General features: G+C 46.2%; 1 protein-coding gene across 3 annotated transcripts; it reads right to left on the bottom strand.

Moving 5' to 3' along the window:
• Positions 1-492: 492 nt before the first annotated feature.
• LOC127035672 (maestro heat-like repeat-containing protein family member 2B) lies at positions 493-18164 on the bottom strand. 3 transcript variants are annotated; one of them, XM_050925858.1, is made up of 15 exons: positions 18033-18162; positions 17200-17352; positions 15894-16048; positions 15391-15553; positions 14747-14940; positions 9947-10084; positions 9625-9736; positions 7797-7943; positions 6437-6619; positions 5237-5392; positions 4601-4735; positions 4211-4313; positions 3396-3461; positions 1492-2556; positions 493-735 (listed from the first exon to the last, which is right to left on the bottom strand). In XM_050925858.1, exons 1-14 carry the CDS (start codon positions 18135-18137, stop codon positions 2459-2461), a joined length of 1908 nt encoding a protein of 635 aa, XP_050781815.1. In that variant the 5' UTR covers positions 18138-18162; the 3' UTR covers positions 493-735; positions 1492-2458. The 3 variants fall into 3 exon arrangements, with proteins under 3 accessions (XP_050781815.1, XP_050781816.1, XP_050781817.1); XM_050925859.1 differs by lacking the exon at positions 9947-10084; XM_050925860.1 differs by lacking the exons at positions 493-735; positions 4211-4313 and having other exon boundaries at positions 2460-2556; positions 18033-18164.
• Between the last annotated feature and the right edge of the window lie 1614 nt (positions 18165-19778).

Raw genomic sequence — 19778 nt, 5'->3', positions numbered from 1 at the left:
AAAAATTCTTTCCACTGATGGGTTTGTAATTTTTGAGGCTCGACCTTCGCTAAAAATAGCTTTAAAGGCCTTGGATACCTCACCACTTGTCTTATCTTTTAGGCCTAAGGACCAGGCATATTTGGATAGGATGTCTATCACCTTTAAGATGTACTTAAAGCCTCTGTTGTGTTTGGAGAACTGGCGCACATCTACCAAATCTGCCAGCCATTGCGCGTTCACATCTGAAACAATGGTCTTGTTTCTTTTAAAACGTATTCGAGCCGGTTTGTGTAAAGTGTAAGCCTCCTGGTGTGAAAGCCAAGCAGTTGCCTGTCTTCTATTGAAAGTTTTACTATGCTTTTTGGCCACTCGAAAAAGAGGATTCACCTCACCAAAGCTCCCAGCTTCCCTGGGGGTATAATATATTTTCTTTAACAGAGCTGTCTGTGGAGACAGGACTGTTTCTCGTACCGTGTTTTACTAACACAAGCATGGAGGGGGATGCAGTCATATGGACACATTTAAATAAGTTTAATTAATTGCCTGGTTTAACACAACCTTTGACAGCTGTCTGTAAAAATGGACACCATGACCCTTACAATGAGGGACTCTGATCCAGTTCATTTTTCTATTTTGTCCTTTTCCGGATTTTCCTCTTGAGATCTGCGTCTCAGACAGGAACAAAAACAGCTGATGAACGACAGGGCTACCGATGTGTAAGTTCTCAAAGGCCTCTTGAAAGGCATCGTCGAGCTGTTGAGAGATTTTCAGACAAAAAGCAGTGTTAGCCCCTCACTGCTTGTTCTCAGATTTATGCAATGCCAGGTCGATTCTTAACCCCATTATACCCCCATGATTGATTGTTGCTTCTTAATCATTCACTTACCTGAGCGACGTCTTTCCCATTCACCTTGTCCGCTGGTGACTCCCCCAAGCCATGTCGTCTTCCAACTTTGGGGGAGTGGACAATGAGAGGCCATCACACTCATCAGGGTTCTTCATGAGGCAGGGCCGGCTCTAACATTTTTGCCGCCCCAAGCGAAAACAAAGAGCGCCGCCCCCCCGGAGTGTGGCGTCGCCCAAGACCCTGCCCCCCCAAACCGTGGCGTCGCCCAAGATCCCGCCTCCCCTGAACGTCACGTCGCCCAAGTCCCCGCCTCCTCCGAGCGTCGCTTCGCCTCGCCCAAGTCCCCGCCCCTCCGAGCGTCGCGTCACCTTGCCCAAGTCCCCGCCCCTCCGAGCGTCGCCTCGCCTAAATCCCTGCTCCTCCAAGCGTCACCTCACCCAAGTCCCCACCCCCACCCAGCGTCGCGTCGTGCCACCCAAGTCCACTGCCCCTCCCGAGTGTCACACCGCCCAAGTCCCCGCCTCCCCGAGCGCTGTGCCGCTGAAGCCCTCCCCAGCCGAGCGCCATGCCACTCAAGTCCTTGCCCCCCAGCATGGCACCACGCCTCCCAAGCCCCTCCTCACCCCAGCGCCACCTGACCGAACAAAAAAACAAAAACAAACCCCGAGTGCTGCCCTGTCCCGAGGGGCCGCCGCAAGCATGTGCCTGGTGGGCTGGTGTCTGGAGCCGGCCCTGTCATGAGGGTTCGGGGTCGGGTTCTGAGGTATTTATGAATGGTCGAGTCAAAGGGCCCACCTCGGAACTGTCACTGCTATAGCGCTTTATCCATACAAGCCCAAAGGTCCTCAGGGCTAAAACAAAGTCCCAAGTTCTCAGGGGGGTGGTAAAGGAGTCCATGTCTCCTCTCAGCCTTTCCATAATTCATAAAACATGTCTCCTTGGTAAGAGATGGCCTCCTCTGCCCAGCGCTGGGATTTATGGGGTGATTGTGCTGCACTCTGACTGGCAGAGGACATTGGAAAGAGTTCTTAGAGGGGTCACATGACCCTCTTCTGGACGGTTCACTCCTTCCGAGAACCTACCCTATTTTGGTCAACTCTCCTCTTGGGGCAGTCCTCTGCAGCTGAAACCCATCACAACTGGTAAAGGGTGGTGGGAGGAGTTCTTAGAGGGGTCACATGAAGCACTTCTGGATGGGTCACCCCACCCCAGAATTCCCCCTCGTTGGTCAAATCTCCTCTTGGGGTGATCCCCAGTGGCTGAAACCCCTCCTGATCAGTAGACGGCGGTGGGAGGAGTTCTTAGAGGGGTCACACAAATCACTTCCAGACAGGTCACCTGCCCCGGAGCTCCCCCTGATTGGTCAAATCTTCTCTTGGGGCATTCCTATTGGGGCGAAACCCATCCTGATTCGTAGAGGACAGTGAGAGGAATTCTTAGAGGGGTCACATGACACATATTGCTTCTGGTCATGTGTCCACCTTGGCCCCAGAAGTAATACCCCACGGGGTGGGTCTTCTGCTGACCGGTGGGCAGGGCTTATTGGGTCAAGGGGTGGGATTAACATTTGATTAATGGTAGGGCCCTTATACTACTGGAGCGCCTTGTTCTGTTTGTCTCCGTTCCGCTTCATTTCTCAAGCACTCCACCAGAACGGATGTCACTTATGATCTCAGTTGCCACCAGCTGGACAGTGGGACTTGGATCTTTCTCTAGGACCTGGAGATCTGAAATTACAGAGGACAACACGTTAGTGAACAGACTGTCAAATCACAGCTAAGTGTGATCACAGAACCTTGAAGTACGTGAGCAAAATGATCATATGGAAAAATGTGAAACTGGGCTCAGTCCTTCTATTGGGGTGGAAAATACATGAGAGATGAATAGGCCTCACTTTTCATATAGTCCCCTGTGCCTGAAATAGCTGGAGACTTATTACCTCTGAATACCATGCTACAGCAGTTCTGCAATACAAAGCTTTAGGTTCCCCCATTGGTTCCTTCCATGCTCCCAACTGTGGGGAGACCTTGACTCTACCAGAAAGTCATCCACTCTGCTGCAAATGGAAGAAGATCCATTTTTTCAACAACTTCCACTTTTAAGTTATTTTCCAGCTCTATTCAGGAGCCACTGCCTGAGCTCAACTAAACCTGGAATTTAACAGAAGCCAGGTCCAAGCTGGTTTGTGCATGATACAGGGCACCTACTGGAAGAAAAATTGCTGGTGGGAAATTGGGGGTAGCAGAAAGTGGCTACAACTTCTTCTTACTTGGGGAGTCCACAGAGCGCCAATAAAGCCCAAAGTGTGGATAGCACTGGCTGGGGAGGGGGCATTGCCAGAACAACCAGGAGATGCACTGACTCATATCATACCTTCTGCAGCTTCCTCCTTCAGGGGAAATTAAAGCTGACTTTCTACTGGGCAAGAGTGAATTTGTCCTTTGATGTGTGGCTGATGCACTTTGCACCAGTGGTATCAGTTACTGCTGCTTGTCAGCTAAATTCCTTTATAACACTTTTTAACAACTCACTAATGAGCAGGACTTCAGCTGCATTTATTACTTACACATCAGCAGATATCCCCGGTACAGCCACTTCATAAGGTGCATGTCTATGTGTTCCAGGATGATGCCTAAATACAAAATGTAAAATAAATAACAGCAACAATAATAAAACCTTCCCTTGCTGAGTGCAAAGTGATATTGGCAGCCCCTAGACAGGTCTTTGGCGTCTCTTACTGTGGGCCTACGGGTGAGCTGTGGGCAAGAGGATTCTGGAGCAGGTTAGAGTCCACACTGAAGAGAATGAGAGAGACATTTTTTAAAAAAGACTGTTTACAGAAACCTCATTTGCTTGAAACAGTCTGTGCGGCTCTTGCCACTGCAGTCAGTTATTGAAGACATACTAAGAGAGTGTCTTGGCCTAGTGGTCTGAGCAAAGGACTGGGGCCAGGAATGAGTGAGTTCTAAGCAGGGATCTCACAAGGTGACTGACAGGTAAGACTCAGATGAGCCACAATGCCTGCCTGTCTCACATGGGTGTGCTAGGGAGAAGAGGGCACAGGGCCAAAGAGGAGGAACCTAATGGTTCCTTGACAAGGTGCTGGGAATTATACCCCCAGCTCAAAGTGTAACCATGCCCTACGTGACGGTGTCCCAGCCGCTACTGCAAAATGATTGCACCGTGCCTTCCCTGCAACAATCCCGAAGCACTTTATAGCAACTAATGAATTCCTCCTCCCACCACCCTGGAGAGGCAGGGACATTAACATCTCCATCTATGGGTGGGAAGCTGAGGCACAGAGACATTAATGGCACAGTGGGATTTTTTCTGTCCCCCTCAATGGGAATATCACAAGGGACACTGGGCATCATCTCTCACCAGCTAACTTGGCGGCAGCTGCCCGGATCCCTTCCCAGCTGCTGTAGAAGTACGTGAGGGTGGTTTTGTATAAGTTCTCCAGCAGTTCTAAATTCTCTTTGGCCTAGAGGAAATCAGGGACACATGAGCTCTCTCTGGCTAGAAGTGCCCTTTGACTGCCAGCACATGCTTTTACGAACCATAGGTAAATATGGGAAAGAACAGGTGGCTGGGTAGAAGTGGGAAAAATGGGAATCTGTGGCAGATTTACATTTCCCATCACCCTCCCTCATATATCCCACCCTTACAGTTATTTACATTGTCCATCACACATCCGCCCCCAACACACTCCTCTACACCACCACAAGCCTCTCCAGTCAATAATCTCATACAGTTCAACAGCTCACTCACAAGGTGTCTGCAAATGTCCTCCTGGAGTTCTGTAGGATTCAGCTTGGCTGTGTCATCAAGGTGCTTATTAATCACATGTTGGAGTCTCTTCAGTCCCAAAAACGGGAAACAGAGGTGAAATGTAGCTCTGCATTTCTGAAAAAGAGTGTCACACCATTGAATTTCTCCCTAACGAGTGCTGTGTTCAATCAAAGGGAACTCACCTGCGTGACTGCGCATCTATTCCAGGATAAAAAGGGATTCATCTGGGTGTAACTGGCCGAAACATGCAGGAATGGCTAATAGAGGAGAGAGCTTCCACTGAAACCTGGAGGTAGCATCCATGTCTTTTGGGAACAGTTATACTGATGAAAGCTGCTTCACCAGCCACAGCTGTGGTCTCTCCTCTGTTCTGGGGAGGCAGGGGCCTGGGGTGCAGAGACAGACAGGAACAGAGACCTGTAGGGGTCAGACTCATGACCTATCCTGAATTCTGGTAAAGCAGCCATGGACCAAGCTGGCTGGAACTGACTCAGCAAGAGGGCAATGAACTAAGGGGAGAATTTGGGCCTCCACAACAGGCAGGAATAGCAGAGCTCCCCTGGCATTGGGAGGAAGATTCTTTTGGCTTAGGAAATAAGTCATTGTCAGTCTTACCATTGAAACCTGGGGGTTTGGGTCTTGCAGGTGCAGCAGAAGCGTGACCCAGCTCTTTCGAACCTGCTCGGTGAAATAGGCCTTCCATTTTTTCTTTGTCAACTGAGCCAGGATGCCAAATAGGACAAAGGCCACTGAGCGAAGAGCATCATCCTCCTACAGCCAAGAAAACCCCACAACTTGGTAAGTAAGGGATAATCCCATCATACACTCCACACAGCCATCTCTTCTACGCTAAAGTAGAGAGATTCCAACTACAGCTAGTCGGAAAAACTTTAATTAACCAATTTTTTGTTCAAATTTGCTGATTCATGAAAATATTTTAGAGCCAGTTCAATTTTGACGAAATTCCTCCGGAAGCCAGGCAGGGGTCCTTAGAAACCTGCCTGGTGTCTTGCCAGTGCACCCATCCAGGTCCTTGGCAGCCAATCTAGCAGGCTGACTAGGATTGTAGGCTTCTTAAGAGGGAGGGATAGCTCAGTGGTTTGAGCATTGGCCTACTAAACCCAGGGTTCTGAGCTCAGTCCCTGAGGGGGCCATTTGGGGAACTGTGGTAAAAAGCTGGGAATTGGTCCTGCTTTGAGCAGCGGGTTGGACTAGATGACCTCCTAAGGTCCCTTCCAACTCTATGACCCTCAGAGTCCTGGCTCTCAAATTTGCAACTCCCTGGCCCCTCTAGTTCCCAGCACCAGGATAGTCTGAGAGCAGACTGCCCTGGGCCAAGGCTTCCAATAGATCTAGGCTGAGTATAGTAATTCTGTTTCACAAGGAGTTTTGAAGTTTGGGGAGAGGGGTTCCCACAAATAGGAACAAAACCAAAATTTGAAATCTCAAAATTCTCTGCTAAACAGAATTATCATTCCAACCCTCTCATATAAAAATGGTATAGAACAGGCCCAAAACTCTCTATTGCACTCTGTAACCCCCTTTTCATGGTTATCTAGCTACCTAATCTAGTATTCAGACTTTCTTTGAGGTTCTCAGTGGCAATAAAGAAGAACAGAAGGGTGAGACTGTGGGAGCAGGGATGTCATCCCCATCCTCCTAATGTTCTCCTCTTCCACAAAACACCTCTCTTCCCTGGGGCCTAAAATCGCGACACTATGACATGAGCAATGCCCAGGGAGTTCCCATCACACATCGTAAATGGAGTCTAATCAAGATCGGTTGAACTGGGGTTGGATAGTTCTGTTCACATACATCGTCAAAGTAGGTCCGGGTCTGTTGGGTGAGGTCTCTGAAGGAAGAACCGATGTCCTTCTCTTTCAGCGTCTTCAGGACTTTGGCCAGTGCATTCATGCTCTCGCCAATGACTTCAGAACTGAAAATGTCATGTAAGGCCCGGATCAGTATGTCCAGAAGAAACTTCTTGTGCTTTTTCACCTGGACAAACAGATGACATTAAAGAACAATTATCACTGATCACAATTCTAAAAAGTTTTCTTTAGCAGTTATGAAGCAGTGGGAATTTCATCAACCCCCTCTCACCCCAGAGACCTATAGCTATATTTCAGACCAGGTGCTAGCTACAATGAGCCAAACTCACTGCCATAATACACCTGTGTAATCCTATTATTAGATTTCTAGTTACTTAGATTCCACGGCCAAAAGGGACCATTGTGATTATCCGGTCTGACCTCCTGCATAACGTAAAACTTCCCCAAAATAGTCTCTGTTTGAACTAGAGTGTCTCTTATAGAAAAATATCCAATCTTGATTTTAAAATTGCTCGTGACCGAGAATCCACCACAACCTTTGGTAAATTGTTCCAATGGTTAATTAAAATTACCATTAAAAATGGATGCCTTATTCCCATTCTGAATGAGTCTAGCTTTGTTTTTCCTCATTGAATCTTATTATACCTTTGTTTGCTAATGGGAAGAACCCATTACCAAAATTTGTTCCCCATGTGAGTAGTTATAGACTGTCCTCAAGTCACTTCTTAACCTTCTCTTCGTAAAGCTAAATAGATTGAGCTCCTTGAGTCTGTCACTAAAGGTCTATTTTCCAATCCTTTGATAATTCTTGTGACTCTTCTCTGAATCCTCTCTAATTGATCAGCATCCTTCCTGAATTGTGGACACCTGGTCTGGACACAGTATTCCAGGAGTGCTCACATGAGTGCCATATTCAGAGGGAAAATAACTTCTTTATTCTAATTCAAGATTCCTCTGTTTATGCCTCCAAGGATCATTTCAGCCCTTTTGGCCACAACTTGGCATTGGGAGCTTATGTTCAACTGATTCTCTGCCGCGACTCAAGTTTTTTTTCAGCGTCATTGCTTCCTGGGATAGAGTCTCCCACCCTGTAAGTATGGCCTGCGTTTTTTCTTCCTACATGTATACATTTACATAGGGTCATATTAAAGTGCACATTGTTTACTTATGCCCAGCTTACCAAAGGATCCAGCTTGCTCTGTATTGACTGCAAAAAGGTTACTAGGGTATGGGAGAGAGCAGAATTTGGCCTAGTGCATTGTGTGCAGTCTCTGTAAACTCTGAACAATTATTTCCCTTGGTTTCTCTAGTTATGTTGCATTCTGTTCAGTAATCTCTCATACCTTCTGAGGCGCCCCATCGACTATATTTCCTAGGCCTCTTACAGCCATCTGACGGACAATGCTGTTCCTATCCTGTGACCTTTCTTCCAAGACGCGTAAGACACTCTTAAGGAACTTCTTCTCCCTGAGCATGGGATCACTCATTAGCTGAAATAAAATCAACATGTCCATTAGCCCCAGTATGATCATAAAGATTGGGAATAGAATTTGAGCAGACATGGAATACACTAAAAACAACAAGGAGTCTTCCTACAGCCACAATCTTGTAGATACAGACTAATATGGCTTCCCGTCTGACGCTTGGCACATAACACACTGTAACTTTATCATTCCATGCAAATGAGAAATGTCTTAAAAACATGGAGCTTTCCTTTTGGGCACTATAATAGGGATCCACTCACAGTCCTTTTCTCACCCCTGGTGTACCCTGCCAGCCGACCTCAGTGAGTCTTCTGTGGCTCAGGCCTCTGGCTAAGTCCCAAATGCCAAATGAATCTCTTCTGGGGTAGTCAAGAACAGTCCCATTGCCCTCACTAGGGTCTCCAGCCCCAACTCTGGGTCCTTGAAATTCTGTCCTTTGTTCAAGTTCTCCATAAGCATTGTCCCCTTCCGGGGCCTTATGCCACTGTAAGTGATAGGGGAACCAGGGCCTGCCCAGAACTCTGAGGTACAAACCATGGACCCTGTAAACAGTAGTTAGCACTGCTTGATTTCAGGTCATTGTTGATTCTTCCTACCAGCCACTTTTAGCTTCAACCTCACCTCAAGGTTAAAATTCTTAAGGACTCTCTTCCTGCAAACCCAACTTAAGCAAATGCTACCAGAATCAAACTCTGGCAATCCCCTGAATTTCTGTGACCAGAGAGCAGCATCCTTTCTTGCCCCTCCAGTTCCTGCCAGAAACTGACCTGCTAAGGCCCTGCAGCTTCTTTCAGCTGAGCCTGATGGGCTCTGATTGGCTGCTTTCATGAGACCTCTCTAGACAGACCCAGATTTGTGGCTCTTTTCCTGGGGCAGGGTGTAGTAGGACCACGGGGCCTCTTGTAAGGAGTCTCAAAGCCGAGGTACAGCCCATCACAGTCACAGATCGATTATTTTTCTTAGAACCAGATGAGCCCCTAAGATAGTTGCTTAGCATAAGTGGGAAGTCTGATGCACATGTTAGAGGAAGGCTGTGGAAAGGGAGGATGGCCCAGCAGTTACCACACTAGCCTAGGACTTAGGAGGCCCAGCTTCAATTTCCTGCTCCCTCAAAGACTTCCTGGGTGACCTTGGGCAAGTCACTTAGCCCTTCTGTGCATCAGTTCCCTGCCTGTAAAATAGGAATAAGAGTGCTTCCCTACCTCCCAGCAGTGATGTGGGGATACAGACATACATTAATGAGTTTTGAGGTACTCAGATACTACAGTAATGAGAACCTACGATAGATGTGAATGTATTTGTATGTTGCTTGTTTTATAGTATTAGGACACTAGGTTCATTCAGAAGATCTGCTGAGCTAAACCAAAATCAGGAGCTGTTGGTTAGTATCAGCACTAGGACTTGGCAGAAGAGCTCCAGGAATCCAAACTCTGTCTGTATCTCTCTCAGCCAGCCCTTGTGGTTGTGCAGCTAGTATAGGCAATGACAGCAATACAAATATCAGAGAGAGAATGACTCCGAAAGGTAGTATGAAGTTCCTTGTCAGGTTTCCATAGAAAAGAGGATCCATTCTACAATCTAAAATGACAATTACTCCTATGAACTGAACTGTACAACTCCCAAAGAAAGAAAGGCAAACAGACAATGGTCTAAAGGTGAAACTGCTCTTCAGAGCCCTGTGTCTTACCTGGGCAAGGAAAGCTGTGCTGGTGACTCGATAGTTTTCTGTCGGGGAATTCACCCAGGCGAGGAGGCTCTGGATGATCTCAGGTGTTACTAGTTCAGATCTTAGCAGAACTCTGGAAGGCAAAAGAAACCGCTTATGGGGTCGATTGCACACTTCAAAAACTCAGCTGGTCTGAGCAGAGAGCTCTGATATCTATGGGTGGGAGCTGTATGTTTCCACCCAGGGCACCCCCCCCACAAAGCTGTAAACTGGAGGTTCCCTCTCAGCCACTCTATTTGCTACTGATTCTCAAGTATAAAATGATGCCTCCTAGATCTCTTACCTCACCAGCAGACACACTCCCTCATAGTGAGTCTGGGGGTTTTCAAGTAGAATCCACGTTCCCTGCTCCCTGAGTTCTCTCATCAGTCTCACATTCCCAACTTTGGAAAGCATGGATTCAAATGCTTGGACAGAAAATCTGGGGAAAGAGAGGCACAGAACTGCAGCAATCGGTAGGAAGGTGCAGCCTGAGCAGAGTCAGGAAGCCCCGGTTATTTGTCAGGTTTGCTGTTCATCGACAGTTCATCCATTGGCAATATCCTGGACACCAGCGTCCCTGGAAGGACTTGATGCCGGGAGGTAAGTTTCAGTCTCATACATCTCATATAACTAGTTTTGCTAGGGACAAAATTTTGCAGTCATTTTTCCCTTTCTGCATGGAGCATGGGCACTAAGACTACAATGATATGGAAAAGATACATGATCAGGATCCAAAAACTGGGGGCATAGAGTATGGCGATCACTGATGGACATTTTGGGGTCATATCTCCAGATATGATGTAACAGAGCGCTGAGGGTTTGCACTTGAGTCAGCATTCTGGTCACCATTAGTACTAATTCAGTTCCTCACAGAAGGCCTAATTGCTCAGAGGTGTACCTGACTATGAGGTCAGATTGGGACTAGTGAGTCAAGGAACCAATCATTCCATTAATAGGGACTCTGTCTAAAAGGACATGGGCAGGAGCCCTTTGAGGGGAACAGACAGAGAAAGAAACTTGGGTGACCAGATGTCCCGATATTTGGGGCTTTATCTTATACAGGTGCCTCTTACTCCCAATCCCCTGTCCTGATTGTTCACACTTGCTGTCTGGTCACCCTAAGAGAAACAGAAGGAAAAAAGCTGGGAGAGGCTGACAAAGTAAGGTCTCTGAGTGGAAACACCTTACCCCCCATTTTGGAGAAGAGTTTAGAGAGTTGAGATACGAGATAAAGGTGCTATGTATTGGTAGGGGGATTAAATAGACTATACATTGAAGTCTACAAACAAGAAAGTCTCAAGGTTTGTAGAAGATGTGGGGGTGCAACACCCCTCTCTGTCACAGCAGGGGGCTCATCAGGGATTTCCCTGTTATCTATGCAAATGGAGAGCCGGCTGGAGAAGCCGGGTGGAGGTTTGGCAGGCCAGGTGATGGAGGGAACGCTGAAATGGATGGCGAAGCAGCAAAGAGAAGTGTAGAACAGGGGTTCTCAACCTTTCTGTTTCTGAGCCTCCTCCCACCCCCAATATGCTATAAATACTCCATGGCCCAGTTCCAGGCCTCGGCCCTGCCAGGCATCAGAGCTTGGGGCTCCTGGCTCTGGATTTTAACTGCACAGGGTGCAGGGGCTCGGGACGTTAGTGCAGGTCCTGGGCCTCAGGGCTCCAGCCTGCCTGGGCTGAGAGCTTCAGCTTTCTGCCCTGAGCCCCAACTAGTCTAATGCCAGCCCTGCTTGGCGGACCCCCTAAAACCAACCCGGTTGAGAACTGCTGGTGTAGAATACCCTACAGACCTTCCAAAAATCCCACCCTGCAGAAGAACAGCCTTTGCTTGCCTGGTGGGTTTAACAGCAAAAGCGCCTTCAAGAATTGATATGGGAGTAAGCCCAGATCTGGCAACAACTCCTCCAAAGTCTGGCAAGTCCTGTGACAGGAAATGGAAACCAGGCACAAGAGATCAGACTCTGTAAAATGGGACATGCAAACAACCCTGATGTGGCTTTGGTTACTCTTAAAGGAGCAGCAGTGAGAACTCATAGGGACAGAACAATGTGGGCCCTTCGACTGACACCCTATTTAACTGGGGAAGCACATATATGGCTCTTAGTGATTAGCGAGCAAGAGTTTATGACATGATTAAAGCAGCCATGCTGGACTAGGTGGGGCCTGTCCGTAGAAAAGTACTGCCAGAAATGGAGAGTTGAAAGATGGATTGAGGGATTATCCCCCTGTGCATTTGGATAGAAACTGAAAGACTGGGCCACTCACTGGTAAGGCCAGATACCCAAAATGGGAGGGGGGAGATTCTGGAAGTTTCTTCAGAGTCTCCCTGAGCATACCTGGGCATGGGTTACGTGGCGCCAGCCAGTTAATCTGCACCTCACAGTTAAAGTTACAGAGGAATTTGCAGGGATGGACATTCCCGGAGTGAGTCAGTGGTTTAAGGGATTAGATCTGAGAAGGAGTAGAGTGCCTCCAGATGGGAAGGGTAGCAAGAAGAGGGAGGAGCCTCAAGGAACTGTAGCGGGAGCTCGGCCTGGAGTGTGCTTCTGACATGGACGTGAAGGACAGCTAAAAAGAGACTGTCCTAAAATGGACTGTGAATTTGCACAGCTTTGTGGCCAGGACAAGACTCCCAGGCAGGGAAGAAAAAAGCAAGTAGCTACCATACCGGAATGGGTAGGGAGGAGCCATCAAAGGGACTAATGGACACAGCTTCATCCTGTTTGCTGATCAGGCAGGAGTTAGTGAAACCCCACTGGATACTTCCCAGAGGTAGGATCAAAACTGAATATGTCCATGGGGACAATACGTTCTGCCCAATGGCAGAGGTGACTCTGGAAATCAAGGGGAAGTTTAGACAGAAGCATGTAGGGGCAGTGGATGGATTGCCCCACTGCCTTCTGCTGGGCATGGACTGGGATCCCTTTCTAACCGGGACACTAAGGCATGTGTGGAGGCCCAGAAGGGTGGAAGTAAAACCTGCAGGGCCAGGTAAAGAGGAAATGTACGAAAGGGGGTGGAGGAACCTAGACATGAAAGTACAAGCCACAGAGAAGGTGAGGATGGAGAAGTCCCCCGAGAGACAAGAGGGAGGAGAGAGAAAACAAAAGTCAAGAGTAAAGGTGACTTAAGATCATCCATTGGGGTCAAACAGTCAGCAGATCCCTGACCACCGGGATCTCAGGAGCCGGCATCCCGAGAACACTTTGGAGGGACTCCGAGAAGTCTGTGTTCGTGGAAGAGGCTGGGGCACAGCATACCATCCGTCACATATAGATACCTAAATCTGGCCTGTGCATGGGCCAACAGTATGAGCAGAATATACACTTGTGTCTGCAGCGTCAGCGATCACATAGCTAGATACCCATCCATGGGAACAAATTCAAGTTTTGTGGACAAAACTTAGGCACTCATGCTTGAAAACCTGACTCACTGTGGCCACTACATAAGATCAGCCTTACTGGGTCAGTCCAATGGTCCATCTAGTCCAGTACACTGTCTTCCAACAGTGGTCAATGCCAGCTTCTTCAGAAGAAATGAACAGAACAGGGCAATTGTGAAGTGATCCAGTCCCCGTTGTCCAGTCTCAGCTTCTGGTGGTCAGAGGCCTAGGGACACCCAGAGCTTGGGGTTGCATCCCTGATCATCTTGCCTAATAGCCACTGATGGACCAGTCCTCCGTGAATGTATCTAATTCTTTTTTTAACCCACTTATACTTTTGACCTTCACAACATTCCTTGGCAATGAGATCCACAGGTTGACCATGTGTTGTGTGAAGTCGTACTTCCTTATGTTTATTTTATACCTGCTGCCCATCGGTGAACAGAGTTTAGTTCCCGGTTTCCTAGGAAAAGTCAGAGACATTATAAAACCAGGAAGTCTGTAATGTGAGCACCTTGTTGGCTCGGAATAAAGAAACACAATAATAATAGAAACTAATAATGTTGTGAGGTTGGTGGGAAATGTACATTAATGGGCTACCAGAGCTGAAGTCAACTGATGACACAGGAATCTCTTAGTGTTAACTGGGGAGGGGCACAGAGTGGATGCTGAGGGGTCTGGTATGTACATTCTAGTTAACTAAAAGATTGCCATACGAGTCTCAAAGAAAAGCCCATGTCACCAATAGCATTGTGAAACGTATCTACAGATGCTGTGTAAAGATCCATGTATATGCACTGAAAATTACATTCTTATGATCTGTGTCTAGAGACTAGTCACCAGGAAAGGTGAAAATATGGTTTTCTTTCAGGCAAGAAATGTTTCTCCTATCTGTTTGTTTACATGTAAATTAAGCATGTAGGATTCACAATCAGTTCAGAAGGACTGTGAGAACTTCAAAGAAAGAAAAGTAACAGGAAGTAGACAGGGGATGAGGACCCAATTTTGGGGTAAACATCAAAGGTTTGCTCTAGTATATTTGGGGGACAAAGACAACACCCTGGCATCTTTCACATAGGAAGTAGATGGACAGCGGGGTCGCTATCAGGCTTGGTTGAGAACATTGGGTGAGAAACATTTTTAGACAGGAGGTTCACCTGTTGGTTAAGTTTAGTCTCTAGGAGCATGTTATGATTTCATTTTACATGTAACCATTTTTTGCTTGCATTCTTACTCACTATCACTGGAATCTCTGTTCTTTGATCATCTCTGTTCTTGTTTGCACTATAAATATATCTAAGTGCTGTGTGTTTTGCACTATAGAGCATAAGTAATACAGTATAAAGTAGAGAGTCTAAAGTTTAAGTAATAAACTGGTGCGTACTGTTCCATTGGGAACAGCAGGCCTGGTAATTCTGTGGGTATTAAGTGAATAAAAGGTCTGGACACTATACGGAATGGTCAGAAGACTCGGGGGTTGGTGTGTGCCTATCACTAACCTGTACGAAGAGACTAGGGTCTGAGGAGGCCTGGATGGCAGTGCTTGTTTTGCCAGAGCCTAGTCATTTTAGGGAACTGACTCACAGCAGACACAGACAAGACTTCCTCACTCTAAGGGCAGGCGATGGTAAAGTGCCTCATAACCTTGGGAACTCCTGGGGAATGTCACACAACTCTATTGGAATTCTCTTTGTTTCTCTCCCTTCCTTCTAATTACCGGCAAGGGTTGCCTTCAGTATGTTGTCGGTCTTTTTGGAATGACTCCTGACTGCTGATCACTGGCAAAGGCATCTTTTGGCCTAAAGTTCGGCTGACCTGCTGCAGGAGAACAGGAAACAACTCTGGGAGCAGCTCCTGCACAGCTTTGCTCGACTGCAGTGCTGATACCACCTCAAAGATGGCACATGTTGCCTGAAAGGAGAGCATGGTAAAGAATGAGATCTCCTCCCAACACCATCACACCCTCTCTCCCCTTCTGATATCTGCTCTACTAAATTCTCACTTCTGCCAGTAACTTGAAGGACTGCGAGCAACTCCCTTAACTCGTGGCTCAGTTTCCCACATCTATAAAAATGTGTATGACCTACCAAGGCATGTTGTGAGTCCTAAGGAATATTTCTAAAGCACTGTGAGAAACCTGGTTCAAAGACTTTCTTATTGCCAGATGTTATTAAGTAAATCAGCCACGTACTCTAAAACTGCCGTATTTGTTCCACAGACAGCAGAGCTGGATTCAGGGAAACAGTACATCAAAGGAGAAGTGCCCACACAGCAATAGTCTAACACACTTCTAGCTTTCCATTAGCAGGATTGTCACAGGGCAGAGGAAAGCCTGAAAGACGTGTCTGTCATCTAACTTACTGAGAGAGGTTCAGCAACTGCCAAATGCCTGTCCGTTTCAGTCTCTGAGGTGACGCTTCCTTCTTGGCTTGTTAACGTCTTTATTTTTTCTATTAGGACCTGTAGGACTTGAGTGGCAAGCAAGGGGTCTCCCCCCAGAGATCTCCACAGCTCAGTGGTGTCACTGCAATTTAATAGAAGTTACATGTAACCCCTGGACACTTTTGTGGCTCAGACTGAATGCGTCATCTTTAAGTAAAGACCAAATTATCTCCAATTATACCAGTAAAGATAGGTCTTTAGGATGTCAAAGCAGTTATGAATTAATGGAAACAGAATGACAATTAATTTCTCTCCGCACCCCACCTTAACATGCTCTTGGACCTTCCTGCAGAAAGACCCAGGCTATTAACCGTCAGGAATTATCCCAAACTGTCTGCGGCTTAAATGAAGCCCTGCAGCTCCCAGTAAAGCTGTGGGATCCATGTTTTACCAAGATGAATGCAATAGGTAGCGGTATATACCTGTCCATCGGCAGACGTTTGCTGAGGAGGCTGGAGATCACTGCCTCTAGGTGCTGGTGAGCTAGAATGGGCACTGCCTCCAGCAGGAACTGCCTCAAGCTGCCCTCCTGGATATTAGACATGTGGCTATATATTATATCCAGGATAGCTGGCACCTGGAAGGAACAAAACCAGAAAGAAATGTCTCTTATTCTTTCTCTCTATTCAGTCTACAGAATCAAAAACTTTATTTAGCCATTTGCTGCTTTTTTAGAAATTCCTCAAGAAACAAACGTTCAACTATGTCTGCATAACTTTAACCCACAACAATTGCCCACACTTGGCTGTAAAAATTAACACTGACACACACATATACATACCAGGGAAGTTAATGGGGTGGTGCCCAGCTACGCATTAAATAAACCAGTTTGCATGCACAAGAGAAGGCTTTGCTTGCCCAGATTTTGCAGGTGTGATTTAAGCAGACAAATCTGACCATTTGCCTCAAAGGATGCAGAGTTCATAAACAACCACAAGCACAAAATATGAAAGTGCTTTAAACACAGTGTGCAAATGCCTGGGATTATGAACAGGCGATGACCTCTCATATTCATTCCTAGCCCTTCACATCTTCAAAATACTGTGCAAATGTGGTAGTTCTGCTGTGAGGGTTCCCTGTCCTGAGGCCTTTCACCAGCCTTGTTAGAAGATTTGTGGAGTGCTCCTTTCATCTAGCCCTAAAGCACTGGGCTCCAGAATAAAGCTTATAAATAGTGGATCCCAAAGACACTCTAGTTTTTCCTCTCCCTCCTTCTATTCTTAAAGGGTACGTCTACACAGAAAAAAAACCAAACATCTCACAGCAGTGTAAAAGTGTAGCTGTTCGTGCTTGGGCTGGAGCCCAGGTTCTGAAACCTGGCAAGAGGGTGGGTCTCAGAGCCCAGGCTCCAGACTCACTGGGAATGACTACAGGGCTATTTTTATTCAGGTAGCCCTTAGCCATAGGCCACCTAAAAACTAGATGCCTCCAAGTGCCAGTCATTCTTTCGTCTTGTCTTTTCCCCAGAGTCTGTTTTTTCAAGCCTTTCTTGGCTGAATACTGTGGCAACAAGCTAGACAAATAAATAACCAACCACCTTCCTTTTCCCTTGGATTCTCTGTCTACTGCTATTGATTCTGCCATTGCCTATTTTAGGGTAGGAACAGAGATGGAATCGACTCTGTGTCCGAGGGGCAGAAACAGCAAGATTTTTGTTCCTTATACATGAGGGCAAAGATCTAAAAGCCTACAATTTAGGCAGAAAACCTCTCCAGTTTCCCATTTTACCTGGTCCAGCATGGCATCTCCACACTCCTTTAGGATGATCTTCATCCATAGCCCAGCTGCCGTGGCACAGGTGGGGTTAGCAGACAGCATACTATCCATTGTGGTCTCAATAAAGTCTGTAGCCTGTTCGGAAGGGAAGTACTCACTAACAACCTGGGAACAAAGCAAAAGCAGGAGAGACTGCTATGATGTTTGGCTTAAGCACTTTAAAAATGGAAGCCTAATATCTCCATGGAAAAAGATCTATGAATCAGCATATTGTTAATTAGTCTTATGTCCTGCTAACCATCTGGGATTCAAATTCTCTCTATAGTCTATATACTACATTTTTGTATTCTACACTAATGATATCAGGTTTGAGGCAAAGCTGCTGTTGCACAGTTAGCACAACACTGTACTGGATATGCAGGAGGTAAGTTTCCAATCTGTATTCTCTTAGATACACTGCATCTTTTTACAACCTATCAAATGAAGTCAAGAGAGGCATGCACACAAATATAGGCTAAGGCAAACCCACAAGGTGACAGAATGAAGACTGGGTGGTTTCTCAGCTTGATGTTCCACTAACACAGTTTTTTCTCATGGATGGCTGGATAGGTACATGTGTGTGCATCTGCATGCGCATTTTCATGCACGTGCAACATTCAGTGGAGTCTGGTTTTTACATGGCATCCATAGCACACATCTGCGAAAAGCATCTTGCTGGTTACAGGCAACGAATGCCCCACGCCCACAGCTTGCTCCAAGTACAGAAAGGCATCATGAAAGCGTAAATGTAAAATGAACAGTGCCTGGTCACTAGAACATCCGCACAAGTTTTTTGAGTCAGTTACCCTGGCCATTTTGGAAGATGCCTGAAACAGAGCCTCAGGGTCTGGAGCTGTTGTTAGTTCTTCACAGAGACAGCTCAGCTCCTCCTCCGCTGACCCCAGGTTCATGGGCTGGCCTGAAGTGGAGAAAAGGAGAAAAAGTACTGGAATGATTAATGAAACGGAACCTCTACTGCATGGACATTCATACAGAAGGATCCATGTGCTATGCTGTTATTAGCACAGTGTAAAATCTTGGCCCCAGCAAAGTCAATGGCAAAACTCCTGTTGACTACAACGGAGTCGAGATTACACCCTAAATGTCTGAAAGTTAACAGTAGTGGTATGTTATTGTGACTGATACGGGATTGAACAAGCACCATATTCTGCTTGGAGCAGCTTTCTGGGTGTGTCTGGTTTCAGTAGCATCTCTGCTCTCAGTATTTAAATCTAATCTCATATTCAAGTACAACTCAGGCAGGTGGATGTGAGGTTCCAATGTAGAGGTGAATCCCTCCAGCAAACTCTCATTGTAAAAGAGATGGGGATGGACAAAAACTTTGGCAGGAAACCCAGGCTCATCCGTCACTTCTAAACAATGCTGGGATTTCCATGTTGTACATTTAAAAGTTTGGAGTCCCTTATTCTGTTTCTGAATCACCAACACTGCTTTTTAGGACTGATTAATAATAATTGGAAATTGGGTGACCAGATGTCCCGATTTTATAGGGACAGTCCCAATTTTAGGGTCTTTTTCTTATATAGGCTCCTATGATCCCCCACCCCATCCCGATGTTTCACATTTGCTGCCTGGTGACCCTAATTGGAAATGCCCTTAAATGATAACCAAGCTCTATCCCATTAGGTGAAAAGAATATCCTACTCCAGGGGTCAGCAACCTTTCAGAAGTGCTGTGCCGAGTCTTCCATTTATTCACTCGAATTTAAGATTTCGCTTGCCAGTAATACATTTGAACGTTTTGAGAAGATCTCTTTCTAGAAGTCTATAATATGTAACTAAACTATTATTATATGTAAAGTAAATAAAGCTTTTAAAATGTTTCAGAAGCTTCATTTAAAATTAAATTAAAATGCAGAGCCCCCCGGACTGGTGGCCAGGACCTGGGCAGTGTGGGTGCCACTGAAAATCAGCTCACGTGCCACCTTCGCCACTCGTGCCATAGGTTGCCTACCCCTGTCCTACTCTTTCACAAAGGGGAAAATGGCCTACACTTACTCCAATAGCTTTGAATGTTCATGACAGAGGGCTGCTAGAAGAACTTTTTGTTTAAAGAATTATTCCAGGAAACCCCTCCAATATAGCCAGTGGCAGGGTAAAGAGAATGAAAATGTTTAGTACCAAGGGCTTGTCTATATGAAGATAGTCAAGAAAGCATTTTCAAAATGCATTAGTTAAACTTCATTAAACACCTTTGGGGACACATTTATTTAGAATTAAAGGGGCCTTATTTCAGGTTAGTTTTATTCTTATAATTCACTATAATTAATTCAGTATCAGAGCATCCACACGTGTGTTTAATGCCACTTTAAATTTACACCTATAGTTCATTTGGATTAGCTTTCCTTAGTGTCCCTGTGTAGACAAACCCAAAGGAATTGAGCAGTTATCTACCTGGTGCAGACCATTTATTATTTGAACAGTTCCCAGAAGTGTGCTAGGCTCTTTACACATCATAATTATCTCTTCTAATGAGGTATTTACAAGATGCCCACCACTCTATTATCTAAGTGCCAACAGACAGGACAGAAA

The sequence above is a fragment of the Gopherus flavomarginatus genome, chromosome 16 (genome assembly GCF_025201925.1).
Source record: "Gopherus flavomarginatus isolate rGopFla2 chromosome 16, rGopFla2.mat.asm, whole genome shotgun sequence".
Lineage (NCBI taxonomy): Eukaryota > Metazoa > Chordata > Testudines > Testudinidae > Gopherus > Gopherus flavomarginatus.
The sequence above is the reverse complement of the archived record's forward strand: the minus strand, read 5'-3'. Positions and strand labels throughout refer to the sequence as shown.

Excerpts from the sequence above, each read along its gene's own strand:
- LOC127035672 (XM_050925858.1), bottom strand. The coding sequence starts at position 18,137 with ATGAACCTGGGGTCAGCGGAGGAGGAGCTGAGCTGTCTCTGTGAAGAA. Across the intron at positions 10,085-14,746 it reads ACTGAAGGCAACCCTTGCCG|ATTTTCTGTCCAAGCATTTG; the intron begins GTAATTAGAAGG and ends CTCTTTCCCCAG. Across the intron at positions 7,944-9,624 it reads GCACAGCTTTCCTTGCCCAG|CTAATGAGTGATCCCATGCT; the intron begins GTAAGACACAGG and ends ATTTTATTTCAG.